At 37.1% G+C, this 26,216-nt stretch overlaps 2 protein-coding genes and 1 long non-coding RNA gene across 3 annotated transcripts in view; 2 read left to right on the top strand and 1 right to left on the bottom strand.

Moving 5' to 3' along the window:
- LOC119072607 (dead end protein homolog 1-like) overlaps positions 1-7,623 on the top strand; it is a 21,673-nt gene extending 14,050 nt beyond the window's left edge. The window contains exons 2-4 of the mRNA XM_037177862.1: positions 6,309-6,480; positions 6,678-6,998; positions 7,269-7,623. Coding sequence (XP_037033757.1) covers positions 6,364-6,480; positions 6,678-6,998; positions 7,269-7,433 — 603 coding nt within the window. The 5' untranslated portion in view covers positions 6,309-6,363 and the 3' untranslated portion in view covers positions 7,434-7,623. The remainder of the gene's footprint in view (positions 1-6,308; positions 6,481-6,677; positions 6,999-7,268) is intronic.
- Positions 7,624-9,956: 2,333 nt separating this feature from the next.
- On the top strand, positions 9,957-25,991 carry LOC119072621. The gene is made up of 3 exons (XR_005086887.1): positions 9,957-10,324; positions 21,224-21,228; positions 25,942-25,991. It is a non-coding gene; the product is annotated as an uncharacterized LOC119072621 (long non-coding RNA).
- Positions 23,092-26,216, bottom strand: part of LOC119072596 (D-beta-hydroxybutyrate dehydrogenase, mitochondrial) — a 36,471-nt gene continuing 33,346 nt past the window's right edge. Inside the window, exons 5-11 of the mRNA XM_037177851.1 lie at positions 24,729-24,813; positions 24,502-24,617; positions 24,119-24,272; positions 23,970-24,044; positions 23,673-23,854; positions 23,513-23,614; positions 23,092-23,441 (exon numbers count right to left, since the gene is read on the bottom strand). Of these exons, the coding sequence (XP_037033746.1) occupies positions 23,283-23,441; positions 23,513-23,614; positions 23,673-23,854; positions 23,970-24,044; positions 24,119-24,272; positions 24,502-24,617; positions 24,729-24,813 (873 nt within the window). The 3' untranslated portion in view covers positions 23,092-23,282. The remainder of the gene's footprint in view (positions 23,442-23,512; positions 23,615-23,672; positions 23,855-23,969; positions 24,045-24,118; positions 24,273-24,501; positions 24,618-24,728; positions 24,814-26,216) is intronic.

The following is a 26,216-nucleotide window of genomic DNA, read 5'->3' as shown; positions in this document are numbered from 1 at the left end:
ACCATTCCAACAAAGAGCTTCATGTGTACTTTATTCTCGATTATTTATCAAAGCAAATAAAAATATTTTCTCGTGTTTCTCGTTTTCGGAAATATTTACATCGCAATTTTGTTTCCAGTTACTTTCATTTCCATCCTCATTTGACTAATCGCTTTTGCAAACAGGGAGCGTATAATCATTCTCATATGAATATTCGATCAAAAATTTCAGTATAAGCATGGATGATGTAGTGTTACACCGTTTCAGCAGGGAATGAATTGATATAAAGAGTGTACAATTAAACTTCTAGATGCGACAAATGCAACACGATTTCTCCATTAAAGCTGTTACTTCTATTGTTCAAAGTTCAAAGTAAATCGCTTGTTTTACCTTTTAAAATTTTCAAGATTCAAGAACATCAGCATTTGTACTATCGGATCTATTACTTCATTCAATCTAAGTTTTGAGACATTGTTTTCAAATCTTTTACATCAATTTTTTAAACATTCGTTTTGAGACCGCTTTATTCACAGATTGTTCAGAGCATTCGATAGGAGCCGCTAATAATAAGCAAACTATAAGTTAAAAATTTTAACCTGTTACAGACGGCAAGCATATATGACAAGTATTATTATCGGGCTTATTACTTCCATCTTCCATCGATCAAAGTGTTTTTCATCGGTTGATTTCAAATCTTAAACTTCAATTTTTTAACATGCATTTTACTATATAAGGACCATATTACCCACAGCCTGTCATTATTTTTGTCGTCGTTATCAATAACAGATGAACAGCCGTATGTGACAGATTAAAAAATTGAAATCGATTCATATCTATGCAGATGATAAGCGAGTTAAATGGGTTTCTTTGACAATTGTTTTACGAGAACTTTCCCATGGCTGTCGACCGCTTTATCATGTCCGGAGCGTTAGCGGAGGAAAAAAATTTGACTGGAAACAACCAAAATTTTACCAAAAAAATCTGCGTCGCATGTGGCAGATAAATTTTCTTGCTGGTCTGTTCCTGAACATTTGCCACTTTGCGACGCAGATTTTTTTGGTAAAATTTTGGTTGTTTCCAGTCAAATTTTTTTTGGTAAAAATTATTTGGCAGATGATGAGAAAACCTAAGCCAGCTTGTTTGAACTAAAATTGGGTGTAAAATTTAATTTTTGCGTAACGAAGCTGAAAGCGTCAACTCAAGCGATATCATTCATTTTAGAAATTGTACTTCAAAGACTGCGTCACACTTTTCTCGAAGAGATTTTTGTTGGGTGTAATATCATTTGTATTTCATTTTGACAGTAACCATTATGCTATAACATCCATTTTCCTCGCAAATAATTGGGGTCAATCTCATTTTCTGTGGATTTATAATTTCACCTAACATTTCGGGTCGTTTTTTGATTTGTTAGCCAGGACACTGACGGTAAAATATGTCCACCACTAACGGTATCTTATGTACGTACAAAAACGGCAGTTCACATAAATAATCTGCAAAATCAAAATAAAGATAAAGTGGGAAAAACTAACAAGACTTCCGCACCCCTTGGGTGTCTTTTCGCTGAACCTCTAACGATGAGTTATGGTTACATTGACAATATGGACAAAATTTATTTGTTGTGGGTGTTAAGAGTAAATTTTATTATGGCATTCGTTTCATACACGTAACATAACATATGCTGTAGCTTCAAAGCCGTTGAATACTTTTGCTACGAAGAAATATGAAATGACAGGCTGTAGGACATAGAAGACCCAAGTTTTCGGTGTTGTAATTGATGATTTACAGATAAAACATGATAATAGTTCTGCGAATGATATACAATCCAGTGCAGTGTCGGATTCAACCTTCAGATCAATAAATGATTTTATTTAGCAATTTTCCTGCGAAAATAGGCTCCGCTACGATTCCCAAGGAATTACGATTCCTAACGATTTACTAAAATCAAATGAAAGATGTAAAGCATAGAGTCAGTGTGGTTAAGAGGGCCAGTGTTATTAGGAATGTCAATGCGGTTGGAATGACGGTGTGATTAGTAGTAAAAATGGGATTAGGGGTGTCGGTATGGTTAGGATTGTCAGTGTTGTTTTGAGTGTCAGCTAGGTTCAGAGTGTCAGCAAGGTTCAGAGTGTCAGCAAGGTTCAGAGTGTCAGCAAGGTTCAGAGTGTCAGCAAGGTTTAGAGTGTCAGCAAGGTTCAGAGTGTCAGTAAGGTTCAGAGTGTCAGCAAGGTTCAGAGTGTCAGCAAGGTACAGAGTGTCAGCAAGGTTCAGAGTGTCAGCAAGGTTCAGAGTGTCAGCAAGGTTCAGAGTGTCAGCAAGGTTCAGAGTGTCAGCAAGGTTCAGAATGTCAGCAAGGTTCAGAGTGTCAGCAAGGTTCAGAGTGTCAGGGTTGTTGGGTGTGTTAGGAATGTCATTTGAGTTTTATACGTCAGTGTGGGCAAAGCTTAAGTGCACTGTCACAATAGGCAATAAATTCTACCGTTTTGTGAAATGGTACTAGTGCCTTTGCACCTTCGCCTTACGTATTTGTCTATTACAAGTGAGACTAAAATAGTTAACAAGTAAACTTCAGGCTAAAATGTCCAGTTAAACATGAAGTTTACTTGTTTTACGTTTTGGCTTCACATTTGTAGCACTACTATTAGCAGAGACATGAAATTAGCACTAGTGTGTCTGAGATGTTCGTTTCGACCACTAGTGTTTTAATGAAATAGGAAAGTTACACTACACTCTGGCAAATTTGCCTGCTGACAATCTTGTTGGAAAAACAACGCCATTCCTTCAAATACCCATTAGGCGTTAAAATATTTTCCAACGAATTTCATTCAATTAAGTGAAGTTGAGTGAAAGAAAATATTCCCAATTCGATTTGAATCGACTTATTACCGAAAATCGTTGTACCTACAGCTCTGATTCTACTTAATACTTAACGATGTAAAATCACATTACTCAGTCGAGTGAATATCGAGCTGAATTTCAATTTTTCCAGAGTCCATTCAATTTAATGCAAAATGTAAAATATTACCGACAAAAATGATAACTTTTCCAATTTTAAAGTAATTATCGAACTGAATTCACTTTGGGCTTTTAAATCAAAATTTTATTAAGAATTTGGGGCGCACACAAAACGAAGGAAATTGAACATTTATTCCCAGAAGCAGTCATACACACAGATAATTTTCAGCGAGCCGCATAATATAAGCGCGCTTTTAATAAAGAAACGGGTGGAAAAGACATCCCCGAAAACTGTTAACCTACATCCAAGAGACACAAATAAAAATGGGGAAACACATTCTTCGACATAAATGTTTGTCTGGACATGGGAGGAGAATTTCGTTTGTTGGCACCATTATTGCCGAGCGTTTTATCTGTATAAATACGGGTTTAGGGTTCATTCAACTTAAAAACTGAACCAGGAAAACAGGAACAAATCAATTTTTACTCTTTTCTATGGGAAAACAAAAGAGCGCTGGGAAAACTGTTCATGTAGGAAAACGGTTTGAATGGAATGTATATTTAGTCTTAGTCTCAAAGAAACACATTGTTGGTGACGTCGTTGTCGATGCACCATCTGCGTTATGAGATAAATTGTATTTGCAATGCAACGATGTCTTTTACGCCCGTCCCCCACTTATAATTTGAAATTCCAACTGAATTGAAGACAATTGAAGTTTGAAACCGGGAACCGGAGTTATAACATTTGCACTCTTTTTCATTCCGAGGGATTATTTTGATAAACGACCTGCCGAAATCGGGCGCATTTTCCAGTGGACTTTTTCATGGCCCTAAATTAGTGAAGGGCCGTGACGCAAGTCCGTTCACACTGAAAAATTTTACAAAAATTTTTTTCCGCAGGACTGAGGAACATATATACACGATTTTTTTGACTTTTCCCCCTTTGCTCCTACTACCCCCAAAGTATTTTATTCGTAATCTGGGCGTCCATACGAGTTCAACGAGCTATCACACGCCTCATAAGGTTAAAATTTGGCCGAGATATTAAATTTCAAAACTTGGAAATTTGCAGAAATTTGTATGAAGAAATTCATTTTCATACATTTTGAAATTGATGAATTTTACCAACCTTTGTTACTTTGTTACAACGAAACTTTTGAATTTACCGGTGAATTTGGCTGAAATTTTCAGGGTATGTTAAGGACGTAATTCTAAGAAACTAATTTGAAGGAATTTTCTTAAAAGCTTATAATTTCGGAGCTATGAGCGTTTTGAGCCATTGAGCTATATGACCCATAACTCAGAGAATATAAAAGATAGAAAGTTCGTTTAAAAGACAAATTTATAGAGTTTCAGATTTCATTCGACACGTGTTTCATGGTTTCACTAAAAAGTCATCTATTTGGGAGCTATGAGCGTTTTAAGTGCGAGCTATGTCATACATAACTCGGAAAATATGGCAGATAGAAAGTTCGTTTAAAAGACAAATTTATAGAGTTTCAGATTTCATTCGACACGTGTTTCATGGTTTCACTAAAAAGTCCCTTATTTGGGAGCTATGAGCGTTTTAAGTGCGAGCTATGTCAGCCATAACTCGAAAAATAAGGCAGATAGAAACCTCGTGTAAAAGACAAAGTTATAGAGTTTTAGATTCTAGTCGATACGTGTTTCATTGTTTCCCTAAAAAGTCGCTTATTTGGGAGCTATGAGCGTTTTAAGCGCGTCAAATTTTCGATTTTCGTCAAATTTTCGATTTTCGTCAAATTTTCGATTTTCGTCAAATTTTCGATTTTTATCAAAGTTTTGATTTTCGTCAAATTTTCGAATTTCGTCAAATTTTTTATTTTCGTCAAATTTTCGATTTTCGTCAAATGAAAGCTGGAAGATTCAGATCAAAGAGAAAGTTATACTGTTTTGTAAGAAGAATATTTTCGTTCAAACTGCATAGTATAATTGTCTATTATCTTCGACCCAATTCTAAAAAATCACAACTTACAAAGGAGCTGATATCGCCCAAAACCACTTGGAGGTGTGACGCAAGTCCTGTTATCCACTTACAAAAGAACTGATATCGGTGTAGGTGACGCTTACAGATTCGACACGCAAAAAGGTATGCGTCACAAATGGCAGCTGATGAGGAAAGTACGCGAAAGGCTTATCAACAAAAATCATACCAGAAAAATTTTATCAAGAAAATTATAATAAAAAAGTTTGCGTCACAAGGGGCAGATCCTCAACATCTGCCCCTTGTGACGCAAACTTTTTTATTATAATTTTCTTGATAAAATTTTTCTGGTATGATTTTTGTTGATAAGCCTTTCGCGTACTTTCCTCATCAGCTGCCATTTGTGACGCATACCTTTTTGCGTGTCGAATCTGTAAGCGTCACCTACACCGATATCAGTTCTTTTGTAAGTGGATAACAGGACTTGCGACACCTCCACTGTAAGTGGTTTTGGGCGATTATATATGCCCAAATAGGTATTGGTCCCTAGAAGCCAAAAATATTTTTTTTTTAAATTCATCGATGCGCCTAGCGTGAATTTCTCCGGCTCCTTTTTTCAAAAGAATCCCTCTCCTTGAATATGATTTGATTGATCTGCATGATATATTTCTGCTGAAAATCGGTTATAGACATTGGCATTCGGAGGACTGCAATGTAAGACAAAGAGCGACAAATATTGAAACTTGAAATGATCAAGAGTGATTCCTTGAAAATAAACTTCCAAAAATCAAACCCATATTTTCGTGGAGTATGGTTTATATAATGTGCCGGGAGAGGTCTTAAGACGTAGGCGCCGAAACCAGTCTCAAATATTTAAATTACATGCTAATGGTAGATGGTAGACCCTCATCAGGTTTTTTTTCTTCTTTTTTGGCAGACCACATTTGATACAGAAAATGAAGTACTTGACTTTCGCTCTCCTATGAACCCATATTCATATGCAGGCCAATCACGTCTACTGGCCACATTGCGACAAAGTCCAAACGAGGAGACGCCATTTTTCCACTTTTAACTTTTACTTTCACCTGTAAATAATTTAAGACTGGGTTTCGGCGCCTGGGGCTCAAGACCTCGCCAGGCATATACGGATGGTCTACTCACGAAAACGATGGGTCCGATTTTTTTTAAGTCGATCCTCAAAAGAATGCAAATGAACCAGTTATTCGCAGACACATTCAAACAGACTTTCGCTTCGGCGAAGCTCGACTCACTCGAGTCATTATAAAAGACAGCTGCGGGTGGCAGATTGATTTTTCGAAATGAAAAAGTGTGAATTCAATCCAACCAAATTCACCTGTGATACCCATCCATTAATGTCCGGTTTTGCACACTTTTTTCAATTACAAATTTTGCTTACTCATCCATATAGGAACTGATTCATCCAGAAAAGGACATTGCCTCAGTGGTGCATCGTAGCAAACAAAATGTCTGTGGTTCAGATTGGAAAGTGGCAGTACAGCCAAATTCAGATTAACGGCCAACGTATCACAACCAACGAGACATTTAAAAATTGCTTGAAAGGATTGCGAGATCCAGCAGAGGTATGATTTTGAATGAATCGGTGTTCATTGTTCATTGTTTGTTGTCATCTCCAAGATTTCATTCAAAATTTTCATTCAAAATTGAAGAATTGCATGGGAAATTCTGGTGGAAATTTAGGGGAAATAATTCACTCCCGAAACAGACTCGGTGTAGTGTGGCTCAAACTGAAAAATCTCTCTGTTTCCATCAAATCAAGGTGTTCATCAGACGAATTCCATACACCATGTACGAGGACAATCTCATTCCGCTATTCGAAACCATTGGAATTGTGTTGCAATTTCGATTGATGATGAACTACTCCGGACGGAACCGTGGATTCGGCTACATTATATACTTGAACCAAAATGACGGATACAGAGCTATCACATTTTTGAACAACATTCTGGTGTCGTCTTGGTGTCGATTGCAGCTCTCCATCAGCAGAAATCTGCGACGTCTGTGGCTGGATAATGTGAGTGGCGAAATGGACGTGAACACAGTCATCAGTTTGATCTTGGAAAAAATTGATCCAATGGAGGTGTGTAATGACAAAAACTGATTAAAAAAAGCTGATATTCTCAACTGTCGTCGCTCGTAACCAATATTATCCAGTTAATCTGAATAACTGCCACAGCTGTAGCGCCCTCTACGAAACATACAGTTGTGGCCGATTTTGTAGATTACCTGGAGTCAAAGTTACGCATGACAGGTGACATTTTCAAATCTTTTTTGTCAGTGTAGCTTCCGTGACTGCGAAATTTGATTGCCGTAAAAACCATATTTCGAGTTTTCATTTCACTCGTTTCAGATATCCATTTGCCATCACAAGGGCGGTATTCGATTCTTGTTGGACTTTGAAACGCATCGCGAAGCTGCTTTATCACGGAAACAACTGCTGCGTGAGGTGTGGGATTTTGGACCGTTAGCCAGAACTAATTGGGACATCGGTCGTGAGGTTCTTTCACGAGGCTAAGCCGTTTTTCTTTTCTTTTTCGACATTTTGTATCTAGTTACATTTTAATTTCTATTTTTTTTCTATTTTTCTTAACGTAAGGTTATGTATCCTTGATCAACTCTCACTATGTGTTGTAAAACGTTTCGTATATTTGATTTAAAAAAAAAAAATCAGTTTGATATCTTAAAATAAAAGAAAACTTTTAAGGGAAAAACATTTTTTCGAATTTTTACCGCCAGAACCGCCATTCATCACCTAAACAATACAATTTCAAATTTCAATTGATGGTTTCCTACACAGAGAAAAAAGTCAGATTAAATGTTTAATCTTTGGAAAGATTACGAACATTTTAAATTTTTCTAAAGATTTCATTTCAATCTTTTTTCAAAGATTACAAAAATTAAATCTTTCGATAGATTACGTTTCGGATTAAAATGGCTAAAATTGATAGTAGCAGTGAGAAGTGAAGTTAACTATAGACAATTTTGCCACGGATTTTTTTTTTTTTTTTTTCAAAGAACGTTGTTATGGTACCTAGAGTTTATGATTAGAATCTAGTAGGTGGTAGATGTGTAATTTTTTGTCATATGTTAGCGATTCAAAGTAAAACTAAAAACCACAGCACAGAAATGTTTGAGACCTTTTTTTGCTTTTCTTTAGGAATATTAATTTGAGTTGAAAATCGTTGCAAAATTAAATAAATTCTTCCATGCAAATTGGTCTGTTATACTTCTTAATCAATTGTACAATTAAATATGGGGCGCAAAATATCGTTTTATTATAATATTTTCCTACTTTTCAATACTTTTGTCAGGCTCAACTTCCTTATCGTTGCTTATCCAGATTTATGAAATATAATAATTAAAAAAATGAAGAAAAAAAATGTTGCCTTCGATTAGGATTTGAACTCGTTTACTATGATGGTTACCTCAGTCGGTACAAAGGTTTCGTTCAGAAGATTATTTTTTAATCTTTGAAAGATTAAAATCTCCGTAACAACGGTTCGAAATTAAATCTTGCTAAGATTAAGAACCCAATAGCTCAGTGGTAAAGTACAGGACTGGAGATACGGAGGTACCGAGGTGAAAGAGTTCAAATCCTGATCAAAGTAAGTAAAAAAAAAACATTTAATTTCAACTAAACAAATAAAATTCCCAATTTCAGAATAAATAAAACAAGTAAATCTGATTCGATATTCAAATATAAGTTGAAAAAAAAAATTTAATTTCAAAATAAAAAAAATTTTAATCTCTTGCAAGATTTCGATCTAATCCATCGAAAGATTATTTTCGAAAGATTAAATGCAAGTAATCTTTCGAAAAATTAGATTTCAATCCAAAAATAAATTTGGTCCTATATGTAATCCGAAAAAGATTTAAATCTAATCCAGGATTTCTCTCTGTGTAGTACGTACTTGAGGCACCCATCAGAATTCGCTTTAGAAAACTTGAACTTATTCGAAAGCTAAGGCTCGGCAATTCGGGTAAATCGTCGTTCAAATTTAGACAACCCATACCTTTCATTTCTTTTCATAAATCGTTTATTTTCGCTGTAAACAAGTCAAAATTAGAGTCATGTCAGAGGGTCGTGAAAACAGTTTTCTTTGGTATAATATTTCACATTATGATTTTAAAATTTGAAATGTTCTACCTAACTCTGAAAGAACTGCAATTGGAGTATAGGCACCTCTCGGTGCAGTTGCACTGGCGGGAGTTATTACAGAAAATATGGTAAATGTTCGGGGAGTCTTGCTGGCTTGCAACAGCGCCTATCCGCAGATAAATTGTTTAATTAGCTCTGTAGGTCAAGATAAGGTACTTTTAGACGTAGCCTCATTTGTGTTTCGTTAAATGTTTCGTTCATTCAACACGTTGCCGGTTATTGCGACTTGTCAACTTTAGGCACACCGGAAAGTGCTAAGGGAGTCGAGGAATAACTCCAAATAAATTTCTAAAAATCAAAAATTTGACTTTTGATTTTTAGAAATTTATTTGGAGGTATTCCTAGACTCCCTTAGCACTTCCGGCGTGCCTAAAGTGCCTGCTCGAGCATTATCCCCTACGTGTTAATTTGTATGAGATTTTTTTAACGTGAATGGCATTTTTTTTTTTGTGAGTTATGCGGTTTGACCACCGCTTGTTTATGAACAATCCGACACCGTACATCAGCATCTGACTGTCACTTCCTCGGTAGAAGAATGTATGACCTGATTGCAATTTAAGGCATTCCTCTCCAGGTTTTCTCACTTCGCTCACTCCTATCACATCCCATTTGATCTTTTCTAATTCGGCTTCCATTTCGATCATTTTTGCCCTTGACGACAGTGTTCTGGCATTGTAAGTGGCAATGTATAATTCTTTGTGGAAGCCATTAAACTAGGTGGCGACTCATTATTGGGTGCAATAACGACTTTGTTTAATCAATGTCTCCAATGGGAAGAAGTACCAGAAGCATGGGAAAATGCAGTGATAACATTGCTGCATAAAAAAGGAGACATAACAAAGCTGGAAAACTATCGACCCACTATCAACACTCTACAAGTTGTTCATGAAAATAGTTACGAAGAGGAACACCAAGAAGCTCGACTTCTACCAACCTGTTGAACAAGCTGCATTTAGATCAGGATTCAACACAAACGACCACTTACATGTGATGAGAACGCTAATTGAGAAATGCAATGAATACAAGATTGCTGTGGTCTTGATATTCATAGACTTTGAAAAAGCTTTTGATTCAGTGGAAACATGGTCGATATTGGACTCATTAGACGAGTGCAGAGTAGACTCAAGATACTCCAACACAATTCGATACGTCTATAAAAACGCTACGTCGTGTATAAAACTTCATAAAAGCACTGAAAAATTCAGAATTGGCCGAGGTGTACGACAGGGTGACACCATATCACCTAAGTCTCCCTGATGGCAGCTGATCTAGATCAGGCGCAAATTATGTTGCAACAGCTGAATGAGGAGTCAAACAAAGTCGGCCTCAAGATGAATTTGTCAAAAACGAAAATCATGACAAACATTGACGACGACAGAGACATTAAAATCGGTGAACGAGTCGACAGTTATGTGTACCTAGGTCACAAATTGAAGTTGGGTCTAGACAACCAAACTGCAGAAATAAAACGTAGAATTGGTCTTGCATGGGCAGCGTTCGGAAAACTCAGGCTAATTTTCAAAAGCAAAATGAACAATAGTCTGAAAGGTAAAGTGTTCGATACGTGTGTCCTTCCTGTGCTCACATATGGAGCGGAAACGTTAACGTTAACAAAAGCTTCCGAAAATAGATTAAGAGTGGCACAAAGAGCTATGGAACGAAGTATGCTTGGAATTACGCTCAGAGATAGAATGACAAATCAATGGATTCGACAACAAACAAAAGTCGTTGATGTCATGGAAAGAATAGCATCTTTAAAGTGGAGCTGGGCGGGACATATTGCAAGAAGGACGGACGAACGTTGGACCAAAAAGATCATGAACTGGAGACCACCTAAAACACGACCTAGAGGTAGACCACCAGAGAGATGGAGTAATGGTATAAAGAGAATTGCAGGCGTAAATTGGCAACAAGTGCCAACCAATCGTTCGGAATGGAAAAGAATTGGGGAGGTCTACGTCCAGCAGTGGACAGAAACAGGCTGAAAAAGAAGAAGAAGAAGAAGAAGAAGAATGGCATTTCCTAACGTGGATGGCATTTCAAACGGTCTTGAAGATGATCTATGGGCATTCGGGCGACGCCATATTTTCTATGGATTAAGAAGAAGGGCTTTTTGCAAATTTTTTTCATACAACACCCGAATGTCTTTATCGAGCCAGCCGGCCATGTTTGTAAGCCAAAAATAGTTAGTCAAGTACAAACAGTCTATGAAGCATAATTTTCACGCAAAAGGGTCTTGCAAAAGTTCATTTTTTCACAAAATGAACCTTCCCTGTTCTAACAATTGAGTGTCTCAACTTGAGACGAGAACAGACGAGTTATTTCTTCTTTAAAATCAAATACTTCAAACTGGGCTACAAATTACTTGCATCGTCTGAACTTAAATCTTCCTTACACAAAGTAACCTGTAAATCCGGTGTTTCAACTGAAGCAACTTGAATCTTCCTTGTACAAACTGACCTAATAATTGTATGTTTCGACAGTTTCGTGTAAATACCGTTACATAACTATTTCCACCCTGCTACAAATAGTGTATTATAGACTATTTACACCACACCCCGATGCAACTTGTCTTTGAAACACTATTTGCACCCGGTTGCAGAGACCATCTGGCTAAAATGAAATAAATCAAACTCAAATTACATGTTTAGCACAACATTGTCGTCTTAAAATGTGTGATAATTGGCTTTCCCAAGAGTTTATACCCATTCCTAACGAGAAGCAGCTCGTTTAAATTGTTTTACTTAGCTCACTGGAGCTGCACAGTGTTACTTGATTATGCAAACGAAATGAATGAACGAAATAAATAAGCGAGATAACTATACAGTATCATGGGTCCGTAAGGTCTACCATCTGTTATGTAATAAACGACAAGAATAGCAAAAAGTTCACGTTCAATGAAATGAAGTAAAAGATTAGAAATCAATCTCTTGGAAATACTTCGATGGAATAAAGTAATAGATCCAATAGTAAGACGTCTGATATGCTTGCTGCCAGTGAAAGGTTAATAGAGCCACATTCCCTGGAGCAATGTTTGTGTTTGGTACATGAAACATAACAAAATTTCTCTCGAATTACGTGAATATTTAATGTTGGCTAAAACACTTTTATTGGATGGGATAATGAAAGGAGCATTCTTGGTGAAGCAACAAATACTCCATGTTATAGGTCTGTACGACGTGAATATGTTTACCGTGTACGTATACCACCCATATGTGACCTTCGCTTTGGATAACAGATGGAAAATTAAAAATTCATGAACACTCATTTGGATACACAGGTGTAGAATATGTGGCTGGTTGACTGGAAATATCGTGGCGAAGGTCGACTATAATTTATAGTTCTTTACCAACCAAGAAAATGGCAATGAGAGAGACGACCATGTTTCCCAGCTAAATTTTTCATTGAGTTTGGCTTGGCAAAATGAATTCAATTTAATTTAGTGCATGTGGCCACACGTCACTCATTTTTTTTTAATAAGCGAAATTGGACAGACAAAATTCATCGTTTCAGGGAACAATCGACGTATCACATATGCTAATTTAATAAAGCCAACCGACCGACATGGATGCATTTATTATTTGGCATGGCATTCATAAAATGCAATTCATTTCAATACGTGACAATATTGCAATCCCAACAAAAATCTCTTCGAGAAAAGTGTGACGCAGTCTTTGAAGTACAATTTCTAAAATGAATGATATCGCTAGAGTTGACGCTTTCAGCTTCGTTACGCAAGAATTAAATTTTACACCCAATTTTAGTTCAAACAAGCTGGCTTAGTTTTCCTCATCATCTGTCAAATAATTTTTACCAAAAAAAATTTAGACTGAAAACAACCAAAATTTTACCAAAAAAATCTGCGTCGCATGTGGCAGATAAATTTTCTTGCTGTTCTGTTCCTGAACATTTGCCACTTTGCGACGCAGATTTTTTTGGTAAAATTTTGGTTGTTTCCAGTCAATTTTTTTTGGTAAAAATTATTTGGCAGATGATGAGAAAAACTAAGCCAGCTTGTTTGAACTAAAATTGGGTGTAAAATTTAATTTTTGCGTAACGAAGCTGAAAGCGTCAACTCTAGCGATATCATTCATTTTAGAAATTGTACTTCAAAGACTGCGTCACACTTTTCTCGAAGAGATTTTTGTTGGGATATCAGTCGTTTTAGAAGTTTTAGAACACTGCTTTTTATAACAGTTTATAACAGAAATTCGAAAATTTGACGAAATTCGAAAATTTTACGAAAATCGAAAATTTGACGAAAATCGAAAATTTGACGAAATTTGAAATTTGACGAAAATCGAAAATTTGACGAAGAAAGTAATTGTCTATCTGCCACCATTCAAGAAATATCTCTAAAACCCCAATTGACCCACCCATTTCCAACTTTCGACATTTTTCACAAATGCCCTTCTTTTCTACTCGTAAAACTCTGAGACTTTGACGAAGAAAGTAATTGTCTATCTGCCACCATTCAAGAAATACCTCTAAGAACATAATTGACCCACCCATTTCCAACTTTCGACATTTTTCACATATGCCCCTATGTTGTACTCGTAAAACTCTGAGACTTTGCCGATAAAAGTAACTCTCTATCTTTCATAACCCAAAAAAATATTAGTCCTTTCATCCTACGCTCGAGTAGCTCAAAATTTGGTCACTCTAATCACTTTAGCTCAAACGAATCTGCCCCGAATTATTTTTTTGTTCGAATCGTGTTACGAATACCTTTCATTTGATGGGTCGCACTCCTCTGTAGGTTTCAATACAGCGAAGCTACAGCCGAAAACGCGTTCCCGACCCTCGAAAACCACACTCAGAAACCACTTCGAGGCCAATAAAACAAAATTATGGTTTTTCCTGGGGTAATGGCGTGACACATTTTCATTTTTATGCCCACCCTGAGGTTCCTGCAAAATTTCATGGAGATTGGCTGACTAGTTTCCGAGATCGACCGTCGATAGATAGACAGATAGACAGATAGACAGATAGATAGACAGATAGATAGATAGAAACATACAGAGTAAGTTGAAAGATTTTGATTGTTTGGAAAACGTTAATTTGGTGCATTTTCTATCAAAATGACCAACTTCAAAACGATGTATCTCCGGCAATTTTAAAGTTACATAGTCGAGTCATAGCTCGTTTTGCTCGTATTTGAAGCGCGAATAAGAATAGGATTTGTGGTGATACAGGCCAAAGGAAAGAAACTTAAATTCTCGCCTATATATAGTTGCCGCGTCTCAAAAAAATTTCTTCGTTCTTTTTTTGGAAGTTAGACTGCGTCAAGTCCTCCGCTATCGCTCCGGACATGATATCTAGCAATATTCTTCATCCCAACACACTGTTTTGCATCGGATATTTGATTTGTAGTCGTTTCCTTCAAACTTCCAACATTTTTATTTATTGACTTCGACGCATAAGAACTGAGAACTAATTATCATGACTTAGTTTCTATCTCAATTTCTGAGAGATAAATAACTACTGTTGGGGCTAGTTGTCCGCTGAACACTTGGATTTGTTCTGAATTAGTAGAACTTCGTTATTTAAACCCACTTCAATACATATTCGGTCATTGTGTCATTCACAAAAGATGGGGTATTTGATAGACTCTTTATAGGACAAATATTTCTAGAAAAATCACTTTTGTGAAAATTTTGAGATTTTTTCCTTTTTTCTGAAGATATGCATAGTCCGGGAGTAAAGTTCCTCCATGGCAACTGATTAGATTTTATCCTCAAGTAAATTCGAAAATTTTTGTCGAAAAGTCATGGCCACTGACAAAAAAAGAGTTGAAAATCTAACCTGCTGCAGGTAACTTTGTTTCCAGTAATGTCTGCCACAGCTGCATTTTTTGTATGAGACAATACAGCTGTTGCATGGCAGCTATTGTAGATTACCTGGAGAAATAGCCACCCTGAGAATCAGCAGCTTTTATGTAAACTCCGAAGCTTACAGAACGAAAAGTGTTCCTTCTTTACAAAGAAATCTGAGCGAAATTTTTGTGGTGTAAAATCTTCTTCGAAATTCGTCCATTATATGAGTTACAACTCCCGTGTGTGTGAGCACTTCACCTCACCTTAGCGGGTATTAGAATACGGTCTACTTACGTGCTTTCTTACTGCTGCTGAATATTATTATGAACGTTTTGATGGAAATAAGAAGGGAAACGATTTGATGGGAGTAAGAAGGAATTTTGGCAATAAATACGTTATAGCAGTGAACGTTTGCCAAACATAAAATAAACACAATTTAGTGTGAGGTCTCTCGATAAGTAATGGACAAAACTTTCGATCGGTCGTTTCGTTTTTATCGCCTTTTCACACAGGTCGTACATTAGAAGCAAATACTGAAAAACAACTCTGTTACCAACAACAAACTGAGCGAATCTGTACATACATCGACACTGTTGTGGTATGATGTTTGTGCAATATACGTTCAGAAGAGTGAAATATATTTGCTCGAGCAATAAAAGCTTGGAAAATAAACTTCGTTCACGAGTAAATTTAATGAAACTTTGAATTTTTAATGAAAATATTTTTTTAATGGTTTTAGCAATGCCATAGTGTAGCTGGGTCAAGTTCATTGTTGTATTAGTACATTAGTCCTCACTATGGTATACTCAGACTGTGAGCTTGACTGTGAGTCATAAAGTTAGACTAGTCTTCAACATCTGTTATCGAGTGTGACGACAGAAATAAGCGATGAGCATTCAATGGGATGTTATAAAGAGATTCGTATGGTAAAACTAATGAAGTAAAAGATTTTGCATCAATCTGTCGTGACGTTCAGAAGAAATTTTAATTTTAATTACGAATCGGCACGAGCCGTATAAGCCTCATAATGTACGTTTGGGAGTGTGGAGTACCTCGAAACGTATATTTAGCAATTAATAGCAATTTTACAATTCAAAATAATTTTTTTTATCGATTAACATTTCGGTCCGTATATTGTATCACCGGGTTTGGGTGCGGAGTCTGTAAATCATTTTTCTTTCCCTCACCAGACTAGACATTACTACATGTTGCCTTGGTTATGTATTCCGTCGTAATTACTCTCCGGCGTAATTAGCCAACAAAATGTTAAATTCATCAGAAATTGATGAAACATAATTCCAGATTTGTTTTGCGAAACATTTTCAGAATCTGTTGAACATTGTTGTTGGATTCGGGTTTGGGTTTTGTTGGTCTTGCAAGTTCAGCGCCGATGATTAAATACTTTTATGTTTTTCCATTCATAATTTAATATTTTTCCTGATTCAATAAAAGTTGTTGTTGGATGTTGTTGTTCTTTCGAAGTTTTATGAATTTTTGGGGCTAATGTTAATCAACGCACATTTCCTCGTGCTCAGCTCATTCTATGGAAATTTATGGATATTTGAAAGTTGTAGCGATGCGACAATAAAATTGTGTTTCCATAACTACCACAATCAGAATTCCGTAAAGTTCCAAAGAAAACTTTTCACTTGGAGAGCTTTTCACTTTACAGAAAATATTTTTCTTTCTCAACTTGTGCGTTTTAGTGGCACAACGTAGTTTTCGTTTCAGATAATAAAGTCTTGCTGAGAATCAAGAAGAATCTTATTTCATTGACTGTAAGTCAAGGGTCTTACAACAGAAAATACATCGAACGTAACCCGATCACTATGTGTTGTTTTTATTCGATTGAAGTATTGCAATCCTCAGGTCAAGTTCGAAAATGGAGCGTACTGGTTCGCGGTTCAATCATCTGGGAGTAGTTCTCAAAAGAAGCCTTTTCTCCTTTTTGTTAACACGATTACTTGAACAATGCTCAACCGATTTAAAAAAAATGTTTGGTGACGAATGTAATTCCTGAGGTTTGGTTCCAAGATAGATATAATATTGACCTAAATCTAGCTGTTGTTGCTAAACGAATTTGATTTTGTATTGTGAACAGAAGCTAATAAATAGAAGAAAAAAATTAACGAGTTTGAAGTTTGCTACCAGAGCGAAGCGAGGCATATTTTTACCTGGGCATTTTATAGACACTAATAACACTCTAATGTGAGCATAAAACCAGACCTGTAATATTAAGTATCGATGTATAAGTCGCTCAATGGAGTGAAAACATCAAAAGGCGATGGCCCTGATAATGTCTCACCCTTGTTTTTGAAGAACTGTTCGGATGTCTTAGCCGCTCCACTTCTCTTTATATTTAACATGTCGCTGAGGACTAGTTTCCCTAAACGGTGGAAGGTTTCTTACGTCACCCCCGTCTTCAAGAGTGGCGCTAGGTCTAGTGTCGAAAACTACAGGGATGTAGCGATATTGCCGACATTTGGGAAATTTTTTGAGTCGATTGTAGCCGGTAAGTTGATGTGTAAGTTGAAGAGGGTCGTGTCTTTCAAGCAACATGGATTTATGAGGAAGAGGTCAACTTCGTCGAATCTAGTGGATTTTGTTAATGAGGCTGTCAATGTCATGGAGTCCGGCTGTCAGCTAGACGCTGTGTACACTGACATACGTAAGGCGTTCGATAGATTGTCTCACAGCTTGCTAGTGCAGAAGTTGAAAGAGATTGACATTCACTCAAGTCTGCTCGGTTGGATTCACTCGTACCTGAGTGGTCGTTCCCAATACGTGAAGTTGTCGAGTTGGAAGTCACGTTCGTTTGACGTTACGGCAGGAGTTCCTCAAGGTAGTCACCTTGGTCCTCTTTTGTTTATTGTTTTTGTCAATGACGTCACGTCAGTGTTTGCTTCGGCCAAGTTTCTGTTGTTTGCTGATGACTTGAAGATATTTCTTCGTGTGAGCTCTATACTCGATTGTGTGTTGCTTCAACGTGACCTTGACGCACTCTCTCGCTGGTGTTGCCGTAACCGCCTTCCGCTAAATATTGATAAGTGTAAGGTGATTTCCTTCCACCGATCCAGAGATCCAGTGTTGTTCAACTACTATATCGACGCTTCCATTTTGGAACGTGTGACGCTTATTCGCGATCTTGGAGTCTTTCTTGACTGTGCGCTCAATTTTAATTTTCACTTTGAATATGTTGTATCGAAAGCGTATTCGATGCTTGGATTCATGAAACGAATGTGTTACGGCTTCACCAACTTGTTAGTGTCTACTGTGCACTCGTTCGCTCGCATCTTGAGTATGCCTCGGTTGTATGGTATCCCTGGCAAACCGACAGAGTAGCCAAGGTCGAGTCGATACAAAAGAACTTTGTCATTTATGCCCTCCGTAGGACTGTTAGGAGAGACGCTAATTACAGGCTTCCCTCCTATGTGTCTAGGTGTAAAACTCTCGGGATCGAGACTCTGTCGAGGCGAAGGCTAAATCTGTGCGCATTTTTCGTGCATGATCTTCTCAGCTGTCGTATTGATGCTCCCGACCTCGCTTTAAAGTTCGTCGTTAACCGACCTTCCAGGTCCCTCCGTTTTCATGAGTGTTTGCACGTTCCGACTCATCGCACGTTTTACGGCTTTTTCGAGCCGGTTTGCAATTTGTCCAGGATTTTTAACAATTTTAGTCGTTTAGTTGACCCGCGAGCCAATAGGTCCACGTATCGCCGTTTGATCAAGTCTCTGTCAATTGATTGTGAACTGAAATTCGCCGTTGGCTCATACGTTTTCTGATACCATAGCCGGGTAGTTGGATGAAGATTGGTTTCAGTATTGCTAAGACGCACGCGATAGTTATTTTTCTTATTCAAGTTTTTTGTAGTGATAGTTGGTTTTCGTTCTAAGTTTCGTCAGGTTTCATTTGTTGTTTATAATTTTTAAGAGTTTGATTGATAATCGTTGTAATCGTTCATCATCAGTTGGCAAACATGCTGTCGATGATTATTCCGAATAAAATAAATAAAAATAAAAACTAATATACCGGTGTTTACAGAACGCCTCGAAGATTTTCAGTGATACTAAATAGAATGAAATTATTAATAAGTGACTAAGACAGATTAGATCTAATAGTTCTTTCTCTAGTTATGTTTTTGTGGCCATCAAAAATACATTTCATTGATTTCTAACAAATCATTTACCAATACAAAAACTATTGAGAATTTCAGACAGTCAAGGGATCTGATCCACCCAACAGGTGGGCCATAGTTTCGTCAAACCGTCACTAAAAATTACCCCGTTTTTGGTTCGTTTATTTTAATCTCAAACTGTAAGATCAATCTGTCACACCTTTTTGTTTGAACTACCCGCTAATGTTTAATGCAAAATCTTTTACTTCATTCGTTGATACATGAATTTTGCTACAAATAAAATACATTTTCCGGAGGTCATCGCTATTTTGTGTCTCTCCTGCTTATAACAGATGATTATCCTTTTCTAATTATTTTTTTTACAAAATAAATTTTGAGAATTTAATATTCGAAGAATAAGCTCACTTTCTACTTTTCAATTAATCAGGTTAAAACTATCAAAGGAATTATCTGAACTAACGCAAATTTTGACTACAGTAAATCATCCTGAGCATTGAACATCTCAATAACCTAGTGGATAGCTTGTCTACTATTTACATTTCCAGCAGACAGAGCGGAGCCGATTGTCAGGTTTGCAAACAAAAAAACGCAAAAGCATTGTTAGGAGTTCCGGTATATCTAGTAGTCTCGCTCCTAGTTCATCATGGCACTAGATTTGTTTACCGCTAACACAGTAAATTTTTCGGCACAGTAACTTACACAGTAAATTCCTAGCAGTGACGACTATTTGACCGCTAGCGGGCGAATTGCCAGATCTAGCAGTGTAGACTATTTGAACGCGCGGTCAAATAGCCATTCCCATGAGTCCAGACTATTTGTCCCACCATTTTTTGAGCGTTCAAATAGTCTACACTGGCAGGATTAGCTTGTAATTATTAAAGATGAAAGGGAACTCTATCTGTTAAGGGCTTTCAAAACTTGAAATTCATGCTACTACAAACCGAGAAACATCATAACATAATATTAATATTGATTCACCCTTTTGTAAATAATTTTCTGTCTTACTTTCACCAACGCATAGCGCAACAGTTTTTCACGTTTCTACTAAAGCCTCCAAATCACGAAACATTGTAAAATTAATTCAATTATTTATTTGGGACTGCGAAAGTGGACTGGACTGACTCACACTTCACATAGAGCGCTGTGATCTGGATCCACTCCCAATTAGACAGATTTTTAAAAGCGATAGTAGCAGTCATACATGACATCTAACTGCGCCTTTGCCTTGACTAGTTTCAAGTTCTCTGCAGGACCATAGAGGGCATCATTATCATTACACACGTTACATGACTGTCCTAAATGTTAGCACTTAAATATTACTGTGGTGCATGCAGTCAAACTAGTTACTTTATGTATTTTCAATGTAGTGAAACATTATAGAGAATTACCGGGGATCTGACAGTCCACATCCATCATACATATCCCTCCATGCATCGCAAAACATCGCGAAAGTAGACCTCCAGCACTAATCTACTCTAATATGTGTGAAACGTCTAAGACTCAAAAAAAGTTTCGTAAAAGGAAAATCTACTCCGATCTGCGTGAAACACCTAGTTTTAAAATTTAGTTTGTAAAGGGAAATTTTCTCTAATTTGTCCGAAACGCCTTGGTTTATGATTTAATTTATAAAATTTATAAAAATTGACAACTTAGCTATATTATTCCCTTGACCGAAAGTCATGGGTCTTACGGATGATAAACACCCTAAAATGTTTGTCACACAATGATCACTACTATGATTGAAAATGCATGAATGTATGACCAAAAACCTTAAATACAGAAAATGTTTGTCACACTTTGATGATTCGTTGATAACACGATAACTTGAGTAATTTTCAACGGATTTTCAAAAACTTTTTTTTAATCGACGGGGAATTAAATTAATGAGGTTAAGTTCGAAGATGGGCTATTACGGTCGGGTGTTCTTAGAGATATTCCCAAAAGAATTTTTGTCTCGTCCCTTGATTCCACGATAACTCGAGTAGTTTTCGACGGATTTCCAAAAACTTTTTTTTATTTGACGGGGAATTAAATTCCTCAGGTTAAGTTCGAAGATGGGTTATAACGGACGGGTGATCTTAGAGATATTCTCAGGAGAATTTTTGTCTGGTCGCTTGATTCCACGATAACTCGAGTAGTTTTCGACGAATTTCCAAAAACTTTTTTTTTAATCGACGGGGAATTAAATTGCTGAGGCTAAGTTTGAAGATGGGTCGTAACGGGCTGGTGATCTTAGAGATATTCCCAAAAGAATTTTTGTCTCGTTCCTTAATAACACGATAACTCGAGTAGTTTTCGACGAATTTCCAAAAACTTTTTTTTAATCGACAGGGAATAAAATTGCTGAGGCTAAGTTCGAAGATGGGTCGTAACGGGCTGGTGATCTTAGAGATATTCCCAAAAGAATTTTTGTCTCGTTCCGAGATAACACGATAGCTTGACGTAATCCTCAACGGATTTCAAAAACTTTTTTTATTCAACGGGGAATTCCATTCCCGAGGATAAGTTCAAAGTTGGGCTATGACGGTCGGGGGATCTCAGAGATATTCCTAAAAGAATTTTTGTATCGTCCCGTGATATTATCGTGTTATTAGTTGAGTAATTCTTAATGGTCCACAAAAGACAATTATCCCACTAAGAAAGACATTTTTGGGTTAAGCTCGTTAATGGAATATACTGGAGTAATATTCTAGGATTCATTCCAAAATTTTGTGTGTGTAATATCTTTATATCGATGATAAGAAAACAATTAAAGTTTGGACGAGTGTGAACTTTGCGGCCAGAGCGAAGCGAGGGCCGTAATCACACGAGTTTCATTTTTATTCAATATGTAAGCAAGAAATTCGCCTCTTTCCAGGGTCTGTATCTCGTGCTGCCTTTTTGATGGTATCTTTTCATCAGAATCCTTTTTTCAAAACACACGACCGCAATTCACGCCGTAAGTGTGCCTAAAATTTGAATTTTAAGTGAACGATTCGATGAAAAAGTGAACCGAAAAATACATTTCAACGCTTCATTGTATGAAAATGACGCTACGTTAGAAAGACCTCCGCACTTTCCATTTTGAATTTCGACCGCACTACCGGCGTGAATAACGACCACGAATGTATTAGCTTTCAACAGAAAGTAGATTTGGTTGTAGTCACTTGACCAGTTCTGAAAAAAGTAACCAGTGTACCGAAATTTTCATAAACTGCTCAGTTTTCTCAGGGTTGGTCAAACTGCTACAACCAAATCTATTTTATGTTGAAAGCTAACACATTCGTGGTCGTTATTGCGGTCGTACATACTTGAAAAATGATAATTTTGGTGGAAATATATCACCAAAAGACAGTATTTAAAAATCACCCAAATGTATACTTTTCAGCAAATCATCGATGCCTCTTAAGTACTGAAAATACGTATGAGCCAGTATATGATCAAGTGCTGGAATTTCTCATATACGTGTTTTGTATCGAAAGTAGGGTACGCATACCCTGGTATACTTTTATATACTTTTAGAGTGATTTGTTTTTTGCTCGGATTACAAAAATCTTCTTGAGAAAAGTAGTCAGTCAGTCAAGGGATCTGACCCATCCAAAAGATGGGGCCTAGTAAAATTATTGTATCTGGATGTAAAACAAGCAAATACCATCGAGTTGTATTTGGCAGTCGACAGTGGAAATTATCAATCTAGACTTACCTATGTGTTAACTATCGTGCCTGTTATTTGCATGAAAAAGTTAGACGATACGGGTATTTAGATGATATTTTACGAAATATATTTCCCAAAAATATAGCTTGAAACAAAAAATTTTCAAATGATTTCACGATAGAAGCGGTCAAATAGTCTACTAAGGAAGAACTGGCTATTCGACCGCGCGGTCAAATAGTACACTAAGGAAGAACTGGCTATTCGACCGCGCGGTCAAATAGTCTACTAAAGAAGAACTAGCTATTCGACTGCGCGGTCAAATAGTCTACTAAAGAAGAACTGGCTATTTGGCCGCGCGGTCGAATAGTCACTCCGTTAAAAATACTTACCTTGCGTTGGTATTTTAGCTGGGATGCAAACCACATCGAATAAATGTTTCATTTGAATTTTATTTACGTTACAATTGATTTAGTTCGGCCGGAAAATATTCGAGAAAAAAAAATTGTCGCAAATTTAAACAACTATTACACATTTAAGAAATGCTGTTGGCTCTATCTACACAAAATGTATACCATTAATCAATAAAATCAGAGACGTGTATGTCCAGGCGGCTCGTTCTGTTAATTGGCATAAAAGATATCGTAAACGGAACGTGGAAAGTGTTCGGCAATGATTGTTTGAATTTTCTCTCCACGCGTCACTGGCGTATAGCGAGGCAATGGGAACGTACGAATACAAGCGTCGATCAAAGCCCGTACAGCTGGCAAGATATCGGCATCCTTTAACGAATTACCGCAAAAATGTTTTAAAAAAATGTTCAGCTCGTCTACCGTTCAACTTTAAACCTTACCACATTGGTGTACTTCTCCAGAGAACGAAGTGCCTGTTCGAAATAATCCTCACCATATGTCTGCTTTTGCTCATCACTGAGTAAGGCCCACATGTTTCTTGCCTGGGAAATAGTCGAGGATTAGAAATATTTCATCGAAAGAAACTCGTTTTCAGTTTACTTGTTCCAACATTGACGACTCAGATAGCCAAGCAGTTCCTGCTGCAAATTCACCGGCTGATACAATTGACACATCAACACCACGCGGTTTCAATTCATGTCTCAAACACACAGCCAATCCTTCCAAGCCAGCTTGCGTAGCACATTGGGCTCCACGAACTGGAGCGGGAATCCGAGAGAGAGCTGAAACACATTCAATTCTCAAGAGTTTGACCTGAGTGTAAGAGCGTGATTTTGTTCTTCGTCTTCATTTGAAACGAAAACTACAATGCACCAAGAAGTCGAACCCAATATTTACCCGATGATAGAAATACAATCCGTCCGTTAGCCCGGCGTACCAATGGTAACATAATTTGCGTTAAACGGGCGGCACCTATAGAAAAACGTTTTTCAAACGGTTAAAACCGTACAATGGAAAAAGCTTCACTCTCTGGTAAGCGTTCATACCCAGTAAGTTTATGTCGATCGATTTACGTAAAACGGGGAAAGGAACCCATTCAAGTTCACCCAACGCCACCCATTGTGCGCAATGAACAACTGCCCATAATCCTCGTGTTCCCTCTGGTAGATTTTCGGAAATTAGCAACGAAGCTTCAAGCATCTGTAAAAGCAAAAGTTTTCGTTTTGATGAATGAAAGCTTCAACAAATTGTTTCGAAAGCTTTTCTGCAGCTTTTTCGTTTCTTCAAACATTGGTTGGTTGATATTATCTCTGAATTCATTTACAGTTTTTTGACTGAACTGTGGGTTTACAATTACGTATGCAACGGTCCATGTGCAAAGTCACTGCATCACCCCAATCAATCATCGTAAATTTCATTTTGTTCGTACCTGTCGTTCCGAAGTTACATCGAGTTGTAAAATGGTAATGCGACCAGTGCCCTCCTCTTTCAGTTGATCGGCATCTTCGCATGCTCGTTTGGTGAAGCCAGCAAAAATGGTGAAGCCTTAGAGAATTGACGTATAATTACCGAGCACACCAAAAAAAACAAAAACAAAAAAACAACAAAAATCGTTAATGGTAAAATTCGACAAAAGAGCAAAATTTTTATTCAAACCAAGTTCGTCGAGTTTCCTTGCCAAAAACCAAGCCAACGGTGATTCACAACCAGTAATCAATATAACTTTGCCGGGAGCTGATACCTGTGTGTTAGAGTTAACGGTAGAGAAGTTTTTTGAATAAATAAGAAGAAAACAGAAGCTAAGAATATGAAATGGTTTTTCTTATATGGAACGTTCAGCCATCTATCCGCATCAAAATAGTATAGTTACTGCTATACATACTATCTGTATGCGAAACGAGCAACATGGCAAAATGTATTATGATTATCTCTATCAACTCAACGATGCTGTTTACATTGGATTGTCTGTTCCGAAATATGCCATTAACTTTATTATTATGCGAAATAATGTCTTACAGCTTGTTCCTAAAAGGTCAATTTGCAACCGAAGTCGAAAAGTATTATCTACCAATCCGACGGGATTAATTTAGAGTTTCAGGTTCTTTTTTTAATTAGAAGTAACCGTACACTGCACGCGTAATTTTTAACTTAATGGACACTACCTGGGATATCCTCTCTCAAGATATCCGTAACCTTTTGCTGATGGTGTGCCAAAAAGTCACGGACTATTTTTGGGAGATCGAACAACGAACTCGAAACGATGAGGAAAGATTTGTCCATATCTCTCCAAATTTTATGGAAAAATGTTTTTTCTTAAAATAGTCCCTGGATCTATAACCTTTTGACTTAACATCAGGGATTACAAACTCCCTAATTTCCCTAGAATTTGTTTTACAGCTGTTATACAAATAACCACCAGCATAATAACGAAGTGATTATTCGCAGTCATATACAAATAGTCAATGTTGTTGCTATTCGCTATTTCGTTACTAATTTGAAAAATTGGAATTAATTGAAATTATCTTCTGAAATAAAAGTAGGATAAAACTTAGACGTCGACATCTATTTCCTTTCTAATTCTTCTCACGGATTTTAAAGAATGCAACGAAGGAAACTTATTATCCCTTTGTTTAAGCTTTAGAGACTGTTGTGATCTCGTACAAACTGTAACATTAGAGACTGTTCATGAGGGATACTTTTGAATTTCGACTGACCGAAATTGTTGCTACTTTTTTCGGTGCTTTTTTATATTTGCCTAGTTAGGCCTTGGTGCCTAGGCCCCAAAAAGTCGAAAAATGGGTTTTCGTAGTCCGAATTACATTTCCGTAAGGTGGCATGGGTTCGTTGGAAAACTGGAAAACTTCATAAGACCCTGTTTGGCCCAAAAGCACATTAAATTACCTTTCTAATGACACCCCACACGACCCTGTACGTTTTGTGGACCTCGAGAAATTTCAGTAAGAACAGTGTACGTCTTCGGTTGAAAACTTTAACTGCACATATTTCAGTGTCGATGAATTTTAAACCCAATAAGTCCCTATTCGGCGCAATAGTACATGTGATTACGTGTCTAATGACACGCCACACGACCCTGTACGGTTCGTGTAACTGGAGAAATTTTTGAAAGAAAAGTGCAAGTTCACC

Source organism: Bradysia coprophila, assembly GCF_014529535.1.
Source record: "Bradysia coprophila strain Holo2 chromosome IV unlocalized genomic scaffold, BU_Bcop_v1 contig_84, whole genome shotgun sequence".
Taxonomy (NCBI): Eukaryota; Metazoa; Arthropoda; class Insecta; order Diptera; family Sciaridae; genus Bradysia; species Bradysia coprophila.
Note: the sequence above shows the minus strand (reverse complement) of the source record. Positions and strands in the feature narration are given on the sequence as shown.